This window comes from Chiloscyllium plagiosum, unplaced genomic scaffold, assembly GCF_037043375.1.
Source record: "Chiloscyllium plagiosum isolate Xiang-an unplaced genomic scaffold, Cpla_swu_hap1 HiC_scaffold_24, whole genome shotgun sequence".
Taxonomy (NCBI): Eukaryota; Metazoa; Chordata; class Chondrichthyes; order Orectolobiformes; family Hemiscylliidae; genus Chiloscyllium; species Chiloscyllium plagiosum.
The window spans coordinates 30,119,815-30,144,042 of NW_028270162.1; the positions used below are offsets into that span (position 1 = coordinate 30,119,815).

The following is a 24,228-nucleotide window of genomic DNA, read 5'->3' on the forward strand; positions in this document are numbered from 1 at the left end:
CTTCGGAGGGGTCTGAATGACGCACTGTCCTAATGACGCGCGTGCGCGGTCACGAGAGCAGTGAGTGGGAGGTGAAGTGCTGTAACGTTCACATGAGCGGTCGGGGTGACCGATTGCCGGTGGTGTTACGTTTTGCGTAAGGAAGATGGCGATCGTCGGGCTGCAGTTTGACGGAGCCGGCCGCGTCCGCCTGAAGCGCAGACTTTAAGTGACGCGAGTGTATGTGTTTCGGAGAGGAGAGCGGAAAGGAAAAGTAGGAGCGAATCGAGAACGGGAAGCTGTGCGTCGCTGTTGCGAGCGTGAGAGTGAGTGGAGTGTGTCCGCAGTCTTTGCCTCTCTTTCCCCTGCCCCTCCGGACTTCAAGGTGCCGCTCAGGACCCTCGGGGGTGCAGGGATGTTTTCTGTTTTGTCCTATGGAAGACTGGTGGCCAGAGCAGTATTAGGAGGACTTTCCCAGACGGATTCTCGGGATTATAGCCTAGTTACAGCCAGTTGCGGCTTTGGGAAGGACTTCAGGAAAGGGATATTGAAGAAGGGAATGTGTTATGGAGATGATGCGTGTTTCATTGCCCGGCACAGGAGTGCTGATGTTTTGGGTAAGTGGGTGATTTCATTTACAGTATTTGTTTTCAGTAAGTAAGCAGCAACGTTTTGAAACAAAACAGAAACGAAAAGAATGGGTTGAGGCAAGCCTATGTTGTAGCAGATACCAAAGGCCCTGCTCGGCTTCGACGAGGAGAGACAAAATTCTGCTAGATGTAAAGCGTCCTTTATGATATTTTTCACTCAACAATTTGTTAAAGCGTCGTAGTACTTCGGAACCTATCACCGACTGCAGTCGGTGCTTATTGAGTAAGTCGTGGCCTTTTTTAATCGCTCTCATTTTTATGGTAATGTGTGAAATTAACTACTATTTAGTTTCTTCCCATCTCCCTTCACCCCTTAACCCCCACTCGTTAAAAGTCGAAAGTTAGAAACCTTCTAAATGTGTATATTTCTCGGATTATGTCTGTGCGTTGGTCGTCTTGTTTTGCTGAACTGTGAAAATCATGAGGGAAGTATCGGAGATTCTTGGTCTTTATTGCAAAGGAACTAAATTCCCACGGTTGAAAAAAACTGAGTGTTAATGTTGAAGCACAGTTTCAATGTGTGCCCTTTGAACAAACTTCTATGTTTGGATCGGCGGACTGAGGCTGACTTCCGCATTTGAACGCGACAGGAAATCTGAAATCGCCTACATGTTGCAATTTATTTGTGACTTTGAAACATTAGGAACAGTGAAGTTATTGATTGTAATTAACTTGATCCATGCTTAGTAAAATTATAATGTAAACATTAGAGTATACATGCGCAATGAATATTTACGCAAATAGAACACGAGTGCCAGAAATAAAAGTTGCTGGAAAAGCTCAGCTAGTCTAGCTACATCTACGACGAGAAATCAAAGTCAACGTTTCGGGTCTTTCCTCAGAACTGAACCCGAAACGTTAACTTTGATTTCTCTGCGCAGGTGCTGCCAGACCTGCTGAGGTTATCCAGCAAGTTCTGTTTCTGTCTTAAAGCATCCGTAGTTCTTTCGGCTTTTAAAACGAGTGCCCTTTTTTGGAATTGTGGATCCCAAGCTCTGCAGCACTTCCAAGAGCAATTGGGGATGAGCAATAAACGTTGATGTAGCCAGCACTACCTGAATATCCCACGAACAAAAAGTAGAAAAAAATTATATCCAATCTGTTTTCAAAAGTGAAGTTTCGTGGCCTCCTTGAAACTTTTTTTTTTCAGAATGGGCACTTCTCGCTGAGCACATTTTAAAATTTGACAGCATCTGCAGAGCTGTAAGTGTGTGAGAGTAGAGTTCACACCCAATCCTGAAAACTAACTTCTGCTGCCTGACTGCAAATTAAGACTGAAAATGTGTTGCTGGAAAAGCGCAGCAGGTCAGGCAGCATCCAGGGAACAGGAGAATCGACGTTTCGGGCATAAGCCCTTCTTCAGGAATGAGGAAAGTTTGTCCAGCAGGCTAAGATAAAAGGTAGGGAGGAGGGACTTGGGGGAGGGGTGTCGGAAATGTGATAGGTGGAAAGAGGTCAAGGTGAGGGTGATAGGTCAGACTGGGGTGGGGGCGGAGAGGTCGGGAAGAAGATTGCAGGTTAGGAAGGCGGTGCTGAATTCAATGGATTTGACTGAGACAGGGTGGGGGGAGGGGAAATGAGGCAACTGGTGAAATCCGAGTTCATCCCTTGTGGTTGGAGGGTTCCTAGGCGGAAGATGAGGCATTCTTCCTCCAACCGTCGTTTTGTTGTGGTCTGACGATGGAGGAGTCCAAAGACCTGCATATCCTTGGTGGAGTGGGAGGGGGAATTGAAATGTTGAGCCACAGGGTGGTTGGGTTGGTTGGTCCGGGTGTCCCAGAGGTGTTCTCTGAAACGCTTCGCAAGTAGCCGGCCTGTCTCCCCAATATAGAGGAGGCCACATCGGGTGCAGAGGATGCAATAGATAATGTGTGTGGAGGTGCAGGTGAATCTGTGGCGGATATGGAAGTTTCCTTTGGGGCCTTGGAGGGAGGTGAGGGGGGAGGTGTGGGCGCAAGTCTTGCACCTCCTGCGGTTGCAGGGGAAGGTGCCGGGAGTGGAGGGTGGGTTGGTGGGGGGTGTGGATCTGACGAGGGAGTCACAGAGTGAGTGGTCTTTACGGAATGCTGATAGGGGAGGGGAGGGAAATATATCCTTGGTGGTGGGGTCCGTTTGGAGGTGGCGGAAATGACGGCGGATGATGCGCTGTACATGGAGATTGGTGGGGTGGTAGGTGAGGACCAGTGGGGTTCTGTCCTGGTGGCGGTTGGAGGGGCGGGGTTCCAGGGCGGAGGAGCGGGAAGTGGAAGAGATGCGGTGGAGGGCATCGTCGACCACGTCGGGGGGGAAATTGCGGTCTTTGAAGAAGGAGGCCATCTGGGTTGTGCGTTTTTGGAACTGGTCTCCTGGGAGCAGATGCGGCAGAGTCGAAGGAATTGGGAGAATGGGATGGCGTTTTTACAGGGGGCAGGATGGGAGGAGGTGTAGTCCAGGTAGCTGTGGGAGTCGGTCGGTTTGTAGTAGATGTCCGTGTTGATTCGGTCGCCTGAGATAGAGATAGAAATAGAAAGGTCGAGGAAGGGGAGGGAGGAATCTGAGACTGTCCAGGTGAATTTGAGGTCGGGGTGGAAGGTGTTGGTGAAGTGGATGAACTGTTCAACCTCCTCGTGGGAGCACGAGGTGGCGCAAATTAAGACTGTTGGATTGAAATTGATGTTACAGCTGATAGAATGAGCTACTGTATAAATGCAACCTTAAATCCATCACTAATTTACTTTCTAACTGCATATTTACAGTGACAAAACAAAGGCCGAAGTTAATATTTCCCGCAGAAGTGGTTTGATTTTGAACAATGGAGAGAATCAGCCTGTCTAATTTGTAATTGCTTTGGCAATTTATGCTGATGTTTGAAGAGCCTGCATTTGGTTAAGGAAATACACCAAGTACTTCTGTCAAGTTGTTTGAGTTGCACCAAAACTTTTCCTTGTACAGTCCTTGGATAATTTTACTCATGCCTCACTATCTCATTGTTAGTGATTTGTACTGATGCACTCTTTCAGAGTGATCCACTTCAAAGTCATGAATTCTGCTTCTCTGGGAAATAAGATCTTTGATTAGGCAAGAGAAATTGTTCGACTACATTTGAAGTCTTTTTCTTGCCTATAGGTTTTTTTCCCTGTTGGCTTCCAAAAGAGAGAGAACATTTGTCAGTTGAATTACAATCTCTTCGCCCAACCCAACTTAATGCATCCAGTGAAGATATCGCAGGGCCATCATTTAGAGTTTGTATATATCATATCATGAGTTTAATCTTCACTTGTATACAGATCATCCATACCTTTTGACTTATTGACTTTTCAGTATTTCCTCCATTGAACTTCATGACTTGGACTCAGAAATGCATCATCTGTATTTTTTTCATTTAAATAATTAAGTCATCACCTCAAACTCTACTTTTCCTTTGTCATTGTCTTTGTCTTTGAACCAGGTTGTGAACTGCCTTGGCATTCCATTTGAATTGGAGTTGAGCTTCTGGCCTCTTATCTGCTCCGTGACACAGCCCTCTTGTCAAAATGCTGGTCTTGGACATTTTTTCCATCACTGAAAATGTACAAAGTTAGATAGTAAATTAATGAAGGATTTCAGGCTGCATTTATACAGTAGCTACTATTCTCTGATTTGGAGATGCTGATATTGGACTGGGGTGTACAAAGTTTAAAAATCACACAACACCAGGCTATAGTCCAACAGGTTTAATTGGAAGCACACTAGCTTTCGGAGCGACGCTCCTTCATCAGGTTGTAATGGAGGGCTCAATCCTAACGCCCAAAATTTATAGCAAAAATTTAGAGTGTGATGGAACTGAAATTATACATTGAAAAATTGATTGTTAATCCTTTCATCTGTTAGAATACAGTGACAGTTTCATTTCTTTCATGTGTAAATCACAAAACCTTTTTTAAAAAGTTGCATTCTCGGGTTAGCTGTTAACAGTGGTGATAGCTAGACAATATGTTGAAGGTGTTGGCCCCCTGTGTTCTCTGTCTATGCCATGATGTTTAGATTGATTCTAATCTTAAAAAGTGAGACAACGGAGTTTTGCATAAATTCATGTAGTTTTTGAACAAAGTACAATGTAACCCTGCAAGATAAAATTCACCCCACAAAGTGTGTGTGTGTGTGTGTGTGTGTGTGTGTGTGTGTGTAGTGCAGAGTATCTTAAGTCTGTGAGGGGGTGCGTGTGTGGGTGTCTGTGTACGCGTGTGTGTGTCACTCTCTCTCGCGCGCTCTCTGTCTCAACATCTTGGAAGTTATTATTGAACACAAACTGTAATGGTCCAAGCACAAACATACTGTAGCTGTAAAACACAATTTGTGAATTCTGTGGTGACTAATTTCCCTTCTGATTTCTAAAAGCCTCTCCATGATATATATAGCACAAGTCACTTCTGTGATGAAATATCCTCTCTGCATACCAATATGAATATAGCTCCAAGATGCTTGACATCATCCAAGTCAAAGCAGCCTACTTGATTGACACTGTATCCGACACCTTTATGGACCTACACGTATGGAATGAGCTGCCAGAGGAAGGGGCTGTAGGCTGTAGGCTGTTGTCCACCTCTGTGACTCTCTATGATTCTAAATTCTGCAGGTGTCAGTGTTGGGACCTTAACTTTTAACAATGTGGATGAAGGAACTGAGGGCACTAAGTTTGCAAATGCTTAACGGCGGAGGGACAGGTAGCATTGAGGAAGTGGGGAGGCTGTAAAAGGATTTGAACTGACTCGGAGTGGGTAAAGAAGTGTTGGAGTACAGTGTGGGCCAGTGAGAGATTATGCAATTTAATTGGAAGAATAGAGGCGTAGACTATTTTCTAAATGGGGAAAGAGCTTGGAAATATGAAGCACAGAAGGAACTTAAAGATGTCCATTCAGGATTCACTTACCCTTAACAAGCAAGTTTAGCTGTCAGGAAGATAAGTACAATAAAAGCATTCATTTTGAGAGGGCTAGAATACAAGAGTAGGGATGTACTGCTAAGACTGTATAAGGCTGAATATATAGAGTAGTTCAGGGACCCTATCTAAGGAAGGATGTTTTGGTGTTGGAAGAGGTTTACAAGAATGGTTCTGGAGTTGAAAGGCTTGTCATATGAGGAGTAGTTGAGAACTGGGTCTGTACTGACTGGAGTCTAGAAGGATGAGGGGTATCTCATTGAAACTCTCAGAATACTGAGAGTCCCAGATAGTGAATATGGAGATGAAGTTTCTACTTGTAGGGAAGACTAGGATCCAAGGGCATGGCCTCAGTGAAGGAATGACCCTTTAGCAGCGAGATGAAGAACTTATTTAGTCTGGTGGTGAATCTGTGGAATTCATTGCCACAGAAAGGTGTGGAAGCTAAGTCATTCTGTCTAATTAAGACAGACAGGTTCTTGATTAGTTAAGAGGATCAAGGGTTATGGGGAGAAGGCAGGAGAATTGGGTTGAGAAATTGTCAGCCATGATCGAATGGTGGAGCAGACTCGATGGGCCAAATGGCCTAATTCTGTTCATATATCTATGATCTTATGGTCATAGGTTCTGTTTCTGTGCCGTATGACTCTTCGGTTCAACTCTTCCACACTGATCAGACATCCCAAGATCTAGTCCCGTTTGCCAGCATTCGGTCTATAACCCTCTAAACCCTTCCTATTCATATAACCACTCAGATGCCTTTTTTAATTCTGAGAGAGAGCTGGACAGTAGTAAAGTTTGAGATTTTGAAGATGATTTGTAAGTAGTAAAGTTGTGCTAAACCTGTATCGAAGCTCAGTTAAATCACAATAGTGGTTGTACATTACAAAAAGGAAATGCACTGAAGAGTGCAAAAAACTATTTGCAGGGATAGTATTAGAAATACAAAGTACCTATTGGGAAAGAATGAACAGACTGTCACTCTTGAAAAGTGACAGCTGAGAAGTACCCTTGGCATTCTTGGAAAATTATGAAAGGGTTTAATAGAACAGGTGTGGAATGAATGTTTCCATGTGGGGGATCTCAAAACTAGAGCCATCAAGATGAGATGGTCACCAGATATGAAATAGGGAGTTCAGACCTATTGATATGCAGTAAAATTGTGATAATCATCGAGTTATAGGGAGCACAACCATATTCTTGTTTAGCAGAGTTTCAACATATTTGAGGAAGCTCTTATGTAATCTAATTTCCCTATGTATGCATTGTCAAAGGAAGGAGAAATGTACAGTCAAAAATGAGCTTTGTGACTGAAATTAATTCTCAACAGAACATGCGTTAAAGTTGGATTCTGTCCAAAAACAGTTCTTAAATGGTTAAATTGATTCATTTGAAAATAATCTAAAAATCCACCTTGATCCTCAGAATATGAGGAACGGCTGAGGATACTGGGATTGTATTCGTTGGAGTTTAGAAGATTAAGGGGAGACTTAATAGAGACTACAAAATAATACATGGCTTGGAACAGGTGGATGCTAGGAAATTGTTTCCGTTAGACGAGGAGACTAGGACCCGTGGACCCAGCCTTAGAATTAGAGGGGGTCATTTCAGAACAGAAATGCGGAGACATTTCTTCAGCCAGAGAGTGGTGGGCCTGTGGAATTCATTGCCACGGAGTGCAGTGGAAGCCGGGAAGCTAAATGTCTTCAAGGCCGAGATTGATAGATTCTTATTGTCTAGAGGATTTAAGGGCTACAGGGAGAACGCTGGTAAGTGGAGCTGAAATGCGCATCAGCCATGATTGAATGGCGGAGTGGACTCGATGGGCCGAATGGCCTTACTTCCACTCCTATGTCTTATGGTCTTAATATTTGAGACCTACAATCGTTATTAAAAGGATATAGACATGTTGAGTGTGCAGAAACTTGGCAGGTGGAATATAATGTGGGAAATACGAAGTTATGCACTTCGGCAGGGGAAGAGAAACTGAATATTTTTTAAATGGGGAATGTCTGCAAAAAGCTGCAGCACAGGAATTTAGGGGTCCTTGTAGTTGAATCTTAGACAACTTGCATCCAAGTTCAACAGGTGATAGGGAAGGTAAATTGTATTTTCAAGGGGAAATGAAATATAAAAATTGAGAAGTCTAGCTAAATGTGTACAAGGCACTAGTCAGACCACAGCTGTAACACCGAACAGTTTTGGTCACCGTATCCAAGGTGAGATGTACAGGCATTGGATGCAGTTCAAAGAACATTATTTAGGTTGATCCCAAGACCTGTACTCTGAGTTTAGAAGAATGCGAGGCAACTTTATTGAAACATAAGATTCTTGAGGGGCTTGACAGGATAAATGTGGAGAAGTTGTCTTCTCTTGTGGGAGAGTCTCTAGGATCAGAAGGCACAATCTCTCATGGAGGCGAGTGTGGTGTTCAACAAACACAGCTGGTCAAGCATCTGCAGTCCTCATTTGCTTCACAATCTCTAATTAACCACCAATTTAAGATGAGGAAATTGTGGAGTTTTTTAGTGCAGAGGCCTATCAAGGCTGCGATGAACAGATTAAGTGGTAAGAGAATTGATAGTTTATGGGGAAAAGGCAGCAAAGTGTTAACGATTATCAGATCAATCATGATCTCATTGAATTGCAAAGCAACTCCTCGGGCCAAATAGTTTACTTCTGTTCCTATGTCTTATGGTTCTGCCAGACTTTATTTTTAACTGAATCTGCCTAGCAACTTGCATCTCTGAAAGCTGAGCTAATACATTATCTTGCGTTTTCACATTTTTGCAAATGACCAATTAGTGCAATTTGTTGAGCAAGATTTTGAATTCTAGAAGCTGTTGGGGTGTATTGGACTGAAACACTTATGTGGTGCAGAGCTTTTGACTGAGATTCAAACACATCCTAAATCATTTGATTTCAATTACCACTGCTGTATTGCCTAATTGGCCAAAACTCTGACCTTATTGTCACATTGCTAAAATCAATTAAAAGTATATAGCAGTCTTTTATTGTATAATTCATCAAGGATGTAATGGGATCTGTTGCACATGTTTTTGCATCATCCAATGTGCTAAACAACCACCAGTTTGAGCTGCTGAAAGACAGAGATTGGCCTCCATTTACTCAAAAATTGTGTACTTCATGCAATGTGCTGTCAGTCAGGCAAAGTACTGAGAAGATTTATCAAATTGCTGAACCAGTTTATAAACTTTCTTGACAAAGGTAAATTGGACTTTCTTTACAAATCAAATTAAAGACTTGTTCATTCTTGATATGAGAATGAACTTGCTGTGGATCTGCAGATAAAGAAAATGATGGCTTGGGACCATCAGTGATTGAGTTTTCGCAAAAGTGAAACTTCACTAAATGGAACAGCAAGGCTGCACATTAAATTTGTAGTGTGGTGCTGAACATGATTTTGAGAAATTATTCTGCTTGACTTCAAGAAGAGGTCACATTTTTGATTCACTGATTTTCAATCTGGCCTTTCAATTCCTAAAAATGAGTAGAAGGAATCTCAATAAACATATGAGCTAGAAATAAACCTGTTCACACATCAAAGAAAGACCAACAAAATATTGTGAAATAGTTTGACTGGAGGTGACTGTCCAGTTTTAAAGTCACCGAGCTGTGCTTTGTCTTAGACTGAACTTCGTTGTCTGAATTAACATTCTCAACAACTACCGAAGTGTCATTCCAAACTCTATTAAATATACTGTTTCTAATAACTTTGTTCCAGATTCCAAAATTTGTTGAATGCTACTTCAAAATTTCTTTGTGGTTTAGTAAAGCATGTGAAATATGCAAGGTTTTTTATGAAAAGTAATGTGGCTAAAACAATGTAACTTGGTCCCTTTCAGGATAGACATTGACTTTCTTCCTTATTGGGAAGACCCAAGTCAAAGAATTGTTTCAAGTTCCAATTCAAAACCATCTCCCATGAAGTGGAATTTGACAAATCAACTGTAAATGCTGGAAATGTCTTCTTTTAGCAAAGGCTCAATGCCCAACGTTTGTAGCTGTTCTCAGTGTAGATAGTACTTGAGTTTTCTTACTGTTTCTGCTTAGTTTTAAATTTTCAAGCTTTTCTTTTGTTTCAAGTGAATTTTAAATCTTTATGCAATTGATTCACTTCCAGGGGTAGCAGATGGAGTTGGAGGTTGGAGAGATTATGGTGTTGATCCTTCCCAATTCTCAGGGACCCTGATGCGAACATGTGAGCGTCTAGTAAGGGAAGGACGTTTTGTACCAACCAACCCTGTAGGGATTCTTACTGCAAGCTATTGTGAATTACTACAGAACAAAGTACCATTGTTAGGTAAGTAGTGGGTTTTAACTTTTTTTTTCTTGTTTGTAGGGCTTTGCTTCCTTGTACTTTTGAGAATTGTCTTTTACCTGTATGCACTGTGGTTATTGTTTACTTTTCACATATCACAGGAATTAGGAACCAATTCCTGTGAGCGTAAACATAGTTTAACGTGTTGTCCAAATCTTTACTTTTGACACAGTCATGTGCTTATGATTAGTAATCATTGGAAAATAAAAATTCATCTTGGCCCAGGTGGTATGTTCATAAGACCTGGACAACATAGTCTTGGGCTGATTAAGTGGCAACTAACATATCTGGCACTTGTGGCAAGAATGACTATCTCCAACAACAGAGCTTCTGATTGTCATTCCTTAATGATCAACTGCATTACCATTGCTGAATCTCCCACTAATAATATTCTGGAGGCCACCATTGACCACAATACTGAACTAGACCAGTCATATAAATATTGTAGTTACAAGAGCAGGTGAGAGACTAGAAATTTTGCAATAAATAACTTAACTTCCATCTCTCAAATATCAGTCCACAAGGAACAAATCAGGCCTGTGATGGAAACTCTATTTGCCTGGCTGAATGCAGCTTCAATACTTGATATAAAACCAAACAAAACAGACTGTTCGGCATCACATGATGGCAGCAATATATAACATCTACAGCATGTGCTGCATTAAATCACCGAAGCTCCTCCAGCACCTTCCAGACTTGTGTCCTTGTCCTCCTGGAAAGAATAAGGGCAGCAGTTTATAGGAATACCACCGCTTGCAAGATCTCCCTCCAAACCCCACACCATACTTACTTGGACATATATCTATCCCTTCACTGTCACTAAATAATAATCTGTGTGGAAAGTGAGAATAAATTACTATTTGGTTGTTGTTATTACAACTCTGGTATAGATGGACCAAAACTTTTGAGTAATTTGAATATCTGTGATTTTCTAAAAGAAATGATGTATGTGGTTACAATTTTAAACGAAAACTTTAATTAAAGTAAGCAGCACAAATTTAACAGTTTATAACTACACATTATCTGATGCCACAGCCTGAATCCATGGCAACAAGACATGGTTGCGATGTTCTAAATATAAATACAAACTCATCTTTCACCATCAAAAGTTCTTTGACTCTGACCCATGTGAATTCATTTATTTCTCTAGTAGAGTTTTTCATAGTCCCTTCACTGAACTCCCTTCCTTACCAACCGCTTTTAATTTTCATCTGTGAGCCACCTAAATAATTTAAATATTTTGAATTAACAATTGTTACTGACTACCAAGAGATCCAGAAGTAGGTCAGCTCTGTTTAAGTTTTCTCACTTCTAATTCTGATCTTGCTAAATTTATGCACTAATTGTGATTAACCCCTATTCTGTTTTCCAGTTCCTCAACCAAGTGTTTCAATTTATCTAGATTTAATGCTTGAATCTTGAGTGAACTAGATTATATTCCTAAAAATAAATTGTATTAAGAGGTTAGCTTCACAATAGTTAGTGTAAATGAAATTTGGCCCATGGTCAGTTACAATGATGGTTAAATGTTAGTCTTAAGGGATATTGTGGGATCTTTTTGGATCAAATGGCCATTTCTCATTGTGACATCCAAAGTTGCATTGTGTAGTTAAACCTGTATTGATTGTTCTGTTGGATACTAAAGCTATGCCTTCAAACAAATGTGCAGATTTGTGTTGAAGCCATAGTCCCATCTGTGATACAGAGGTATCTCTTATAAACTTGTCTCAAGGCAATTAAATTCTTGTTTAAGATGAGTGCATGTTCTTCATGTATTGGTCTGCCATTAAGAGGTTTTTATCCAGTAAAAGCTTTTTAATCATTTGACTGCAGTAATATCAATTATTAGTTTTGTATTTATGTTTCACCATTACCTTGCTTCCATCTGTTCTCTATGTAATTTTGTCCTTTTTTCTTTGTAGGGAGTAGTACTGCTTGTTTAGTTGTTTTGGACCGTAGTAATCATCAGTTACATACAGCAAACTTGGGAGACTCTGGCTTCTTGGTGGTTCGAGGTGGAGAAGTGGTTCACCGGTCAGATGAGCAACAGCACTACTTTAACACCCCCTTCCAACTGTCAATAGCACCACCTGAAGCAGAAGGTGTTGTCCTGAATGATAGGTATTGGATTTTAATTAAATGTTATTTTAATTCATTCACAGGATGAGTGTTGCTGGCTAGGCCAGCATTCATTGCCCATCCTTGATTGGCCAGCGGGCAGTTGCTCACAAACCTCATTGTGCATCTGGAGTCACATGTAGGCAGGCCAGGTGAAGATGGCAGGTTTCCTTCCCTGAAGGATATTAATGAGACTTGGATGTTTTTTTTTTCCTGACAATCAACAATGGTCATCAGTAGATTCTTTAATTTTTTTTATTGAATTGCAATACCATCATCGGTCGTGGTGGGATTTGAACCTGGGTCCCCAGAACATTTGCTGAGTTTCTACATTCAGAGCGTAGGATAACATCACTAGGCCACTGATATATCAAGTGCTCCATTGTGGAAGAAGAATACAATTAAATGGCATTTAATTCCATTACTTTAGTGGTTCTTAAAATAAGTTTACTGACTTTGAAATTTCATGTTGGTAAACCTGTTTGAACAAAGAAAACTTATAGCCCAGGAACAGGCCCTTTGACCTTCCAAGCCTGTACCAATCCAAATCCACTGTGTAAACCTATCACCCAATTCCTGAGCATCTGTATCCCTCTGCTGCCCACCTACTCACGCATCTGTCCAGACGCACCTTAAAAGAATCTACCATGCCTGCCTCTACTACTTCTGCTAGCAAAGCGTTCCAGGCTCCTACCAACCTCTGTGTAAAGTACTTGCTGTGTGTATCCCCTTTAAACTTTTCACCTCGCACCTTGAATGCATGACCTCTCATTATTGAATCCTTCACCTTGGGGAAGAAGCTTATCTCTATCTATCCTGTCTTACCTTGATGATTTTGTAGACCTCAGTCAGGTCACCCTCTCCATCTCCTTTTTTCTAATGAAAACAATCCTAACCTACCCAACCTCTCTTCATAGCTAGCACCTTCCATACCAGGCAACACTCTCATAAACCTTCTCTGCACCCTCTCCAAAGAGAAACTGTTGATTTATCTGACATTTAATGAATAGGTAAGAGTGGAATAAAACTGGGAAAATCCACTAAATTGGATTGCAGGAGAGGCATTGTGGGAAGAGGGTTTACTTGATGAAGACAACCTGCAGAGCACACCAGCGCTCAAAAGTTGAGGGGGGCAAGCAGTTTCATCCTGCATTGGATTAAACCATCGGAGTAACTGCTTGTGGAGGTCACCCTGTACATAAAGACAGAATCTGAAAGGGACTGCATCTCCAATTACAGATGTTGACTTGTACTGCAATCACATGAAACTTGTGAAGATAAGTGGCTCCATTGGAAATTTTAAAGCTGTCAGCGAGTAAACATCTAGAACCAACTGAGAACAAAAAACTTGAAATCAATGTTATACTTAATTCCTTGAAAATTAACATTGATTCTGTGGCTCGAGGCTACTTAAATTCAGTCACACCTTTTTTGGGGAGGTGGGGGGGGCAAAATGTAATCAGCAGTATTATAATGAACACCATCAATTGTGAAACTGAAATCTGAGATGCAGTTAATAATAACTACCTGGTTAATATAGTTCAGCTGTGATTGTGATGGAAACTGCTGTGAATTCAACAATCTGCACAAGGTGTACTTAGGATGATTTTTTTTGTGTGGAAGTCTGTTTTTTGACTTATGTGACCTAATACCCTGTTTTACCAGTTTAAATGCTGTGGTGATTATGAAATTATTGATTTCCTATGGGTTGTGCCTTTTAAGCTTAGAGGATTGATAATTGAGAATATTAATGAATTCTTCTAATTCTCCTTCTGAAATTTCAAACACCCCATATGCCAACACAAACAAGAGGGTATGATTACTATGTGATTGCATCACATAATAAAGAAGCTAATGAGAATGAGAAAGTACCCCCTAAACTGCAAGAGTCCTCTGGAATGGTTGGGGTGTGATTTTTTTTTTTTTGATCCCTGCAGATGAAGAAGGATAATGCAGTCATGGAGACTCCGTAACCTTTGTTTGGGTGATGCAGGAAAAATTGTACCTTTTTTTGACCACTCGACTCTTGCCTACTTTTGGAAGACCTTGGACTTAGATCTAGCAAAACGACTGGTGAATGTTACTCCTTCGCTTAAGTACTCAAGTGAGCAAGAAAAGGATTAGCATTGCCGCATACTTTTTATAATAAAAAGTATTTTGGAGAAGTCAAAAATCATGGCTGTTCAAAAATGAGGCCACATGATCTCCAACTCAAATTCCAGTCGCTGCTGAAATTTTCCAGAAGTACATAATGCACTGCCAGGGAAAGTAAAGCTATATCTGGCACTATATTCTTAGTATGTTGCTTGGGGAAATTAAAGGAGTTTGATACTGAAGAGTCTCCATATGGTATTATCAATTATAAAGCAAAAGTGGGCAACATGCCAAACTTGTCACAGATTACAGAAATGGAAATTAATTGGCATGAAGTAAGTTTGTAGGAATTCCAAGGATTTAAGAACCAGTAAATATGGTTAAGCAACAGTGATTGCCTTGATCAGCATGTCTGAAAGAGGAAGAAACTTTCACAAAAGTTCAAATTTATCAAAGGCATTTATTTCTTTCCAAGATATATATGGTACAGTCTTTCCTCTATAAACATCTAGCTATCCGATTAGGTCAGAGTCTAACAACTTTTCCTGATAACCCATTTTAACTACCTCAACACTGATGTTTCAAGTTTTCTTTTTGTTGCAGTGGTTCTGAGCATGCTTGATTTACCATGGATTGTTGTGTGCAAGGCAACTTGGTGTAAAAGATTACTCCTTTATGTCACATCTTAAAAATTGTTCATGCATATACTTGAAGTATTAGGCAACAATCTTCATCCCCCACATGTTATACTGTTATTAATTGTCTTTGGGTGTTTTCATCCCACAAACGGATGTTTTACTTGCTGGTACATTAGATACTAGCTGTGTTGCAAAGATGCACTTAAGTTTAAGACATGCTCCAAATGGCTGTATTAAAGATGGCAACCCCCACATCTTTCCATTTTATATGCTCTATGGAGAGTGCATGAGGGCATGCCAGAAGTAGCACAAGTCATACCCAAAAATGAGGGGTCAACCTGGTGAAGCTAACCAAACAGGGCTACTTGTATGTCAAATAGCATAAGCAGCAAGTGACAGAGCTAAGTAATCCCACAACCAATGGGTCTGATCTGAGCTCTGCAGTTCTGCAAGTCATGAGTGGTAGTGGCCAGTTAAACAACTCGCTTGGGGAGATGGCTCGACAAACATTCTCATTTCCAATGACGGAAGAGCCTAACTGTGCATCGGTTGATTCTGGGTCTGTATTCAATGGAGTTTAGAAGGATTAGGAGGGATCTGATTAAATTTTACAGAATATTTTGACAAACATTAAGATTGACAAGTCACCAGGGCCAGATCAGATTTGTCCTCTGCTGCTTTGGGAAGTGAGAAATGTGATTGCTTCCCCGCTTGAGAAGATCTTTGCATCCTCGCTCTCCACCGGAGTCGTACCTGAGGACTGAAGGGAGGCAAATGTAATTCCTCTCTTCAAGAAAGGAAATGGGGAAATCCCTGCCAATTACAGACCAGTCAGTCTCACATCTATCATCTGCAAGGTGTTAGAAAGGATTCTGAGGGGTAGGATTTATGACCATCTGGAAGAGCATGGCTTGATTAAATGCAATCAGCACGGCTTTGTGAGGGGCAGGTCATGCCTCTCAAATCTTATTGTGTTCTTTGAGGATCTTACTAGACAAGGTGATGAGGGTTGAGCGGTGGATGTGGTGTATATGGACTTCAGCAAGGCATTTGAATGAGCCCGTGGTAGGCTCATTCAGTAGGTCAGGAGGAATAGGATACAGGGAAATTTAGCTGTCTGGATACAGAATTGGCTGGTCAACAGAAGACAGCGAGTGATAGTGGAAGGAAAGTATTCTGCCTGGAGGTGAGTAGTGTTCCACAGGGCTCTGTTCTTGGGCCTCTACTCTTTGTAATTTTTATTAATGACCTTGGATGAGGAGATTGAAGGCTGGGTTAGCAAGTTTGCAGACAACACAAAGGTTGGAGGTGTCGTTGATAGTAGAGAGCACTGTTGTAGGCTGCAGCGTGACATTGACAGGATGCAGAGATGAGCTGAGAGGTGGCGGATGGAGTTCAACCTGGATAAATGCGAAGTGATGCATTTTGGAAGGTCTAACTTGAAAGTTGAGTACAGGATTCTTGGCAGTGTGGAGGAACAGCGGGATCTTGGTGTGCAGGTACATCCCTTAAAATTGCTACCCAAGTGGACAAGGTTGTTAAGAAAGCATATGGTGTTTTGGCTTTCATTAACAGGGGGATTGAGTTTAAGAGCCATGAAAGCTTGTTGCAGCTCTATAAAACTTTGGTTAGACCGCACTTGGAATACTGTGTCCAGTTCTGGTCACCCTATTATAGGAAAGATGTGGCTGCTTTGGAGAGGGTTCAGAGGAGGTGTACCAGGATGCTGCCTAGAATGGAGGGCTTCTCTTACGAAGAGAAATTGACTGAGCTTGGACTTTTTTTCATTAGAAAAAAGAAGGAAGAGAAGGGACCTAATTGGGGTGTACAAGATAATGAGAGGCATAGATAGAGTTGATAGCCAGAGACTATTTCCCAGGGCAGAAATTGTTAACACGAGGGGTCATAGTTTTAAGCTGTTTGACGGAAAGTATAGCGGGGATTTCAGAGGTGAGTTCTTTACAGAGTTGTGACAGCATGGAATGCGTTGCCAGCAGCAGTTGTGGAAGCAAGGTCATTGGGGATATTTGAGACTGCTGGAAATGCATATGGTAACAGAAATTTGAGGGTTCGTACATCGTTTACCTTACGTGAGGATCAATGGTCGGCACATTTGTGGGCTGAAGGGCCTGTTCTGTGCTGTACTGTTCTATGTTCTATTACTGAGAGGCCTGGATAGAATGGATGTGGAGATGATATTTCCACTAGTCTGAGAGACTCAGACCTGAGGGCACAGCCTCAATGAAGGGATGGCTCTTTAGAACTCAGATGAGGAATTTTTACTGCCGAGATAGTTAATCTCATTGTTGCAGTGTGATATGGAAGCCAAGTCATTGAGTATATTTAAGGTAGTGATAGACATATCAATTGATAAGAGGATCAAGGGATTCAGGGAGGAGTCAGGATAATGGGGTTGAGAAACATATCAGCCATAATCGAATGGTGGTGCAGACTCTGGGCTGAATGGCCTAATTCTGTTCTATATCTTTTGGTTTATTGGCGATCAGTCATCACAGCTCAGAAAATCTGCAGAATTTCCTTGGGTGGTGTCCTAGCCCCAATCATCTTCAGCTGCTTCAATGACCTTCCCTCCATCGTAAGGTCAGAAGTGGGGATGTTGACTGTGCAATGCTCTGCACCATTCACCACTCCTCAGATATCGAAGTAGCCCATGTTCACAAGCAACTGGACAACATCCAGGCTTGGGCTGATAAAGGCAAGTAAGGTTTATGCTGCACAAATGCCATGTAATGACTGTCTCTTATTGGAGACAATCTTAAACGGCTGCCCCCTTTTAATATTCAATGGATGGGTGGGCAGCTCAAATAACATTAAAATTAGCACCATCCAGGCCAAGCAGCCTGCTTGATTGGCACCATAAACATCTACTCCCTCCACCACCAATGCTCAGTAGCAGCAGTGGGTTCTATCTATAAGATGCATTGCAGAAATCCACCAAAATCCTTACCACCTTCTAGTCCCATGAGCACTTATCTAGAAGGATCAGGGCAGCAGATACATGGGAACACCACCACCTCCAAATTCCCTTCCAAGCCAATCACCATTCTGACTTGGAAATACCATTGTCATTCCTTTATTGCTGATGGGTCAAAGGCCTGGTCTTCTCTCTCTAAGGGTATTGAGTCTATCTACAGCATGTGGACTACAGTGGTTCAACACCTCAAAGGCAACTAGGATGGGCAATAAATGCTAGCCAGCTTGTGATGTTTACAACTCATGAGTGAATTAAAATAAAACTCCATCTATGTGTCTGCCCACACTTTGAGTCGGAGGAATTCTTCAAGGTTTCACAGATTGAACTTTGGGGTGACATCTATAATACTTTCCTCATTTTGGCTGGTATCCTTCATTTCTGCAGAAGCATGCATTTTCCTCATACGTCACTATAAGAAACTAGCATCATTATTGTTACAATCTTTTGCACTGTCTCCAAGGTGTGATTGTTTTGTCATAGCAAATAATCCTGCGCAGGACTGTATCATAATCCGCACAAGTTTGTAGAGTTTTCACTCACTACTTTTTTCCCCAAGAAATTTATGCATCTTATTTGATTGGAAAACTTGCTGTAAATTTAGTGATTTTTAAATTTTCGGTGTTTTATGAATGACTTGTAATGGAATCTTAAGTTGTAAGTCTGACAGTTTCCACCAATGTTTGGATTATAGCTTAGGGTACATGGACGTTTTACTGTGCAATCTAACATGAAAACTTTGTTCAAATGAATTGTCTTCACAGCCCTGATGCTGCTGACAGTACTTCCATTGATGTCCAGCTAGGAGATATCATCTTGACAGCAACTGATGGTTTATTTGATAACATGCCTGACTACATGATCTTACAGGAGTTAAAGAAACTGAAGGTATTTTTATTACTGTCTATATTTATCCTGCTTTTAAAAAACTGCCAGTTCCTATTTAGCTGGTGCAAAACAAAAAGTCACCTTTTTATGAAAAAAAAACCTGATGTAAATCAGTCTTTATGACACATTCTATTGACAATTTTGCAAGAAACTAGCATAATGAACTGTAATTTTTCTATTGAATTGAAATAAAATCAAATTTTCTAGATGTGTTCTACTCTGGAGGTTATTTTGTTTTGCCTCAGAAATTCCATAGGAGAAAATTCTATTCGTATAAGTCCTATTACTATATCGTTTCCTTATTAGTTGTCATGCACCTGGTTCATTTTGCTATCTGGACTAATCTCTAACTTCGAAACTCAAATGCCATTATTATATTTTGATTTCATATAAGGGCTGCTGATGTGAGAACTATCTAAATAGTGGTAATCCATGGAATGTTCATTTGAGTTCTCACTTTTGGTTATTTGAAGACAGATTGCTTAATAACAATGTTTTTTTTTAAATGATTTGGAAGCACTGGCTTTCGGAGCACTGTTTCATCTGATGACAACTGAGGAAGGAGCAGTGCTCCGAAAGCTAATGCTTCCAAAAAAACCTGTTGGACTATAACCTGGTGTTGTGATTTGTAACTTTTTTTTAATTACATCTAGTACATAGCATAAGTTCCTATTTTCACCACTAACTTTGAGTTAAGGTAAAAACTAAATATATTTAGATCAGTCCGAGATGTATTAAACACTACGCAGCAAAAAATGCTTTTCCCATCTAAATGTGTTCATTATTTTGAGTATATTTGACACTGTGTAAAGCTGAAATGGTAAAAATGTCATACTGCTAGGATTTAAACTGTAAAGGCCATGTAAATACAACATTTACAAGTCTAAACTGGCATTCCAGTACACCACCAAAAGAGTGCTATGTTATTGGGTGCCATGTTGTGATGAGATGCTAAATTGATTAGATGAGTTTTTTTCAAATCCATAACACTATTGCAAAGAATAGGGAAATTTATTCCAGTCTCCTCGCCAGTATTTAACTAGCAAATCAACTTTGAAAAATGCAAATTAGCTGATCACTTTGAAATTGTCTGAGTACACATTGTGTGAAATTGTTAATGCTACCCACAATTTACAACTCTAATAAAGTACTCAGATGTCCTGAGGTTGCAATAGGTGCTATATGAATGAATCTCCAAAATGTCTCCACGTTTTAGAGATGCATCTTTAAAAAAGGAATTGATGTATTTTCAAAGGATGTATGAATTGAGATAAATCCAAATCTTATTGTGACAATGTGTTTGCAGAAGACCAATTACGAGAGTATTCAACAAACAGCAAGGAGCATTGCAGAACAGGCTCATGAATTGGCATATGATCCAAACTATATGTCACCATTTGCACAATTTGCTTGTGATAACGGACTTAATGTGCGAGGTAAGATCATTAATTCATACTATGAGTATAATCGTGGAAAATACAGAACATTGGGGAAGAACTGAAATGTGGAAATTTAATTTTGTGCTTTGAGATAAGAATGTTCATGTTGCGGACTTTTTTTTTTATTTCTTAGTGGTACTAAGTATGTACTGGTTGGGAAACTTTGAAGTTAACTGGAAGTTGTAGCATCTGCCAGTCGTCTTGGCTTTAACCTTTAGAATAGAACCATTGTGCCATCTGATATTTTATAGATATGTCTACTTCATTTTGACCTTAATTTTCATCATAGCATTTTAACTTTATCATAAGCATGATGTTGTTAGGATGCACCAATTATCTTCCATGTATCAAATTGGTGGTCTCATTCAAAACAACCTTTTAACCGTAACACATACGTCTAAAGACTTAAAGGCTGCATGTGATTGTGTTCTGGCGCTGGACGTTGATCGTGGTATCTAGTTTATGCATTTGATTCATTTTAACTCAACTTTGGTTTTGAATGAGTAATGAAGTAATATTTTCGGAAGGCATGTGGTGGATGAAACTGGTATGGTCCTATCAGGTATTAAAATAACCTAAATCTATACCCTGTCTGTTGACTTGGTTGTGAAAGAGCTTTGCAAATAGACCACCCCCACCCACGCTCTCCAAAAAATGCAAAGAACCTGATTACAAAGTTAAATGTTTTGAGCCATTTTTCACTTGGTCTTTCCTGCGATTCTTTGATTTTCTAGGAGCCATTGTGTAGATTTGGAGGGGAGTAAAAACTGAGGAGGGTTGTGGGCTGTGACTTAAAAATAAGGTTGTGTAACTAGTGTAAATAAGTGTGCTTTAATGAAAATGTATTTGCAATAAAAATTGCATTTTTTGTATTCCAGGAGGTAAACCAGATGACATCACTGTTCTGCTGTCAATCGTAGCTGAATATACAGACTGACTATTTCAAAGGCATAGTCACATTAATGTAAATTTCCTAATCCAATGTTTCCTGCTGGCAGGACCTTGTTTTCCTGACTACAAATTTTTAAAGGCTAGTCATTCCCACAGTACAATTTCTCTTCAGTTCCTGTGGATTTTTAGTACTCAAATACTGTTTTATCTGTTTTACTCCCAGCAAGTTTCTCCAAATAATCATAAATATCCCTTATTAAGGGGGAAAAGTATGAAAAACCCCCTCCAGTAGAGTTTGAACAGTTTTGGTAATTCTGAAGGAATGTTGGTATCTTGTCTGTGGGTATAGTAGTGGATAATCTCTTGCCCATGAAATTAGACGTTCTATCCAGAGATGAGCACAGGAATAACTAGTCTTTCCAAGGAATGTAAAAATATTGAAAATCATGGATATATTTATGTTCACATAATAAAATGCTTAGACCCTAGAAACCTTATGGATGTGACTTAATTTCTTGCCTAACAGCTGAAAGGCACTGAAAACTATTCTTGGGTGAACTAGCGTAGCTGTTCTGAATAGTTGTGTAGAGAACAATTGACTATCAACGATTTTAACATGCATCCCATGAGTGATTAAAGCCATGTTTAACTTTATATATGATAAATCAGGTAACTTTTGAAAAAAGATGTATTCAATGTAACTTGTTTTAAAATGTTCATGTACAGTCATTTTTCATTGTAGCTGTGCTATGTATTCTGTGACTTAATTTAAATAATTTACATGTACCATGTACATGTTATTTTACTATTTAAATAGACATGCTTGTACCAGGCATTTCATTTTATATTTTTAGTCGTATGTAAACCAGGACAATTTGTATTCTATTACTGGTTTTGCATAAATTGTTGGCATTTATGTTTAGAGTTTGGATCTGAATTGTTTTCAGTTTTGTCTGAATACTTTGGAATAGAATTGCTTTTTTTTCCTTAAATCTAGTATTTTGGTGAAAAGACAGGACAAATGTTTGAGCATTCATGGCACAATTAATAGACAAACTGTTTTGTTAAAAGTTGAAAGTGACACAACTACAGCCTGTCTTTGTATGATATAAGGTGTCCCAAGGTGCTTCACAAATTCTCAAAATAAAATATATTCTGGCATCATGCCACGTAGAGATATTGGGTTAGATAACCAAACATGTCAATTTATGATTTGGCGGTGCCAGTATTGAACTGTGGTGTACAAAGTTAAAAATCACACAACACCAGGTTACAGTCCAACAGCTTTGTTTGGAAAGCTGATGCTTCCAAATAAACCTGTTGGACTATAACCTGGTGTTGTGTGATTTTTAACATGGTCAATTTAGGTTTTAAGGAGTGATTTTAAAAAGATGAGATTCAGGTGTAGGATGGGTATTTACAAGGGAATACATCGTCTCCTAATTTTTTGTCAATCAATTCTAAACTGTTTAAGTACAGAAATGCATTTACACATTTTGAAGATTAATTATATTGGCAGAAACCATTTTATAAAATGAACTTCTCCCTTGTATTTTGTATCACTACCTTAATTGTCAAACTAAAGCTATAAGCTGTAGTCTTCGTTTTAATTTAATTCAACTTGTTTGTGACTTTGAGTTTACTGTATCCACCAAATTTTGTTCTGAGCTTTCCTACAAGTTGTACATTTTAAGCTTTTGGACAGGTTAACCCAACCTGATGCAGAAATTAGAGTAATTTTAGGTTTTTCAATCAATCAATATTATTTAGGTGAGATTTACTCCATTGATTGTGCACAGTGTCTATTTCCTTGGTAGGAAATTAAAGTGGCTTTGACAATGTGAGGCCTTAAATGACCAAAATATGTGGGATGGGGAGGAGGGACTTGTAGAGAATTCACTCAGATGTTTGGTCTACTTAGACCTTTATTTGCTGTTTTGTTTTTGATGGTAACTTTGTATGAATAGATCTAAGTGCAAACATTATTTTGTAAGAGCAAAGTTCAAATTAATTGTTTGCCACACTTGAATGCTGGATTGCAAAATAAAACAAGCATGATTGTATTATTCCTCGTGGGGAAAATACACTTTCTCTTGGTCCTGTGTATACCAAAGACCGGAAGACATTTTTCTTTCCCCACAAAACTTATACTGTTTAAGCAATACTGTACTGAAACATTTTTTGTTTTAAAATTTGCTTTGGCTAGTGCTTTAACATTCAACTTCTACAATGCACTGTTTTAATTGTGGCAGATTAGCTCTACTGGATCTGAGTCATCACTTTTAAAGAAATGTTCCTTGTGCATAAATAAATGAATCCTGTTGGGTTGCAGTGTTTTGACAATATTATTTTAAATGCAAGTTTGTTTTAGTATAATTACTGCAATAACCAGGAAAGTTGTGAAAATTCTGATCAAGTTGGTTTGTTTTGAAAGAAGCATAGAAGAATCAGTGTCTGTATGTGTAGAGTAATAACTTGGCAAGAAAGGATATACTCCCCCTCAATGAAAGGGGATGTTTGATCACCAATGTAACTTCAGCTAGCAATGCTTTATTATAACTTCAATATTAAATGCAGGAATTATTATGTACATATGTTGGAAAGCTGTGCAAAATGATATATTTAATAAAAGTATAGTATTTATACTAAGTGTTTCTATTTCTTTAAATCTATAAATGTGAACACCAGGAAATTTCTTCCCAGACACTATTTAAAAGCAACACATCATTTACAATTATAAAAACAATTTTTCAGTGTTCAAGTATTTTAAACACATACCTATCTACTTTAATGTCTTGTGAAAGGGTTAAATGATTTCAGTTTGAAATGCTTTCAGCAAGAATAAATTTAAGCAGAACTGAAGGATAGCTGATGGATATGATGAGGGTTGAGAAACAAGCCACTGAAGCAAATGGCAAAGTCTGGGGGGCAGGGAGTGAGACAAGAAACAAGAAATGCATAATCAGTAAAAATTATGGGAAGCCTGATGTGTTCTGTGGAAAGTAAGTAAACTAAACTAGGGACATTTGTTTAACGTAACATAAATTGACCAGATTAAAATTGAGTAAATGACTTGGTGGCTACAATAGATTAACTAGGTTTTTCTTCCACAGTTTAAGGTCAGCTCTCCTACTGTACACTTGAATAAACAATTGTAACCTGTACCCGAGTCTCCTGCTTTGTCAAGTTGTACCATAACCTCTGGATAACCTGCCTGTCATTTAAGAAAAAATAATTGAATGATTTATTTTACTGAAAAATCTCTACATTTTTTAATATAACTGCTATGTAATGGAATAG

The 24,228-nt window shown here is 39.5% G+C and overlaps 1 protein-coding gene and 1 pseudogene across 1 annotated transcript; one reads left to right on the forward strand and one right to left on the reverse strand.

The window, feature by feature from the left end:
• The first annotated feature begins 81 nt into the window (after nt 1-81).
• On the forward strand, nt 82-23,577 carry LOC122562657 (protein phosphatase PTC7 homolog). The gene is made up of 6 exons (XM_043715682.2): nt 82-596; nt 9,671-9,850; nt 11,791-11,989; nt 18,475-18,598; nt 19,905-20,034; nt 20,916-23,577. Exons 1-6 carry the CDS (start codon nt 395-397, stop codon nt 20,972-20,974), a joined length of 894 nt encoding a protein of 297 aa, XP_043571617.1. The 5' UTR covers nt 82-394; the 3' UTR covers nt 20,975-23,577.
• LOC148145380 (uncharacterized) lies at nt 1,584-3,904 on the reverse strand (annotated as a pseudogene).
• Nucleotides 23,578-24,228: the final 651 nt, after the last annotated feature.

Excerpts from the sequence above, each read along its gene's own strand:
- LOC122562657 (XM_043715682.2), top strand. The coding sequence starts at position 395 with ATGTTTTCTGTTTTGTCCTATGGAAGACTGGTGGCCAGAGCAGTATTA. Across the intron at positions 11,990-18,474 it reads GGTGTTGTCCTGAATGATAG|CCCTGATGCTGCTGACAGTA; the intron begins GTATTGGATTTT and ends TTGTCTTCACAG. Across the intron at positions 20,035-20,915 it reads TAACGGACTTAATGTGCGAG|GAGGTAAACCAGATGACATC; the intron begins GTAAGATCATTA and ends TTTGTATTCCAG.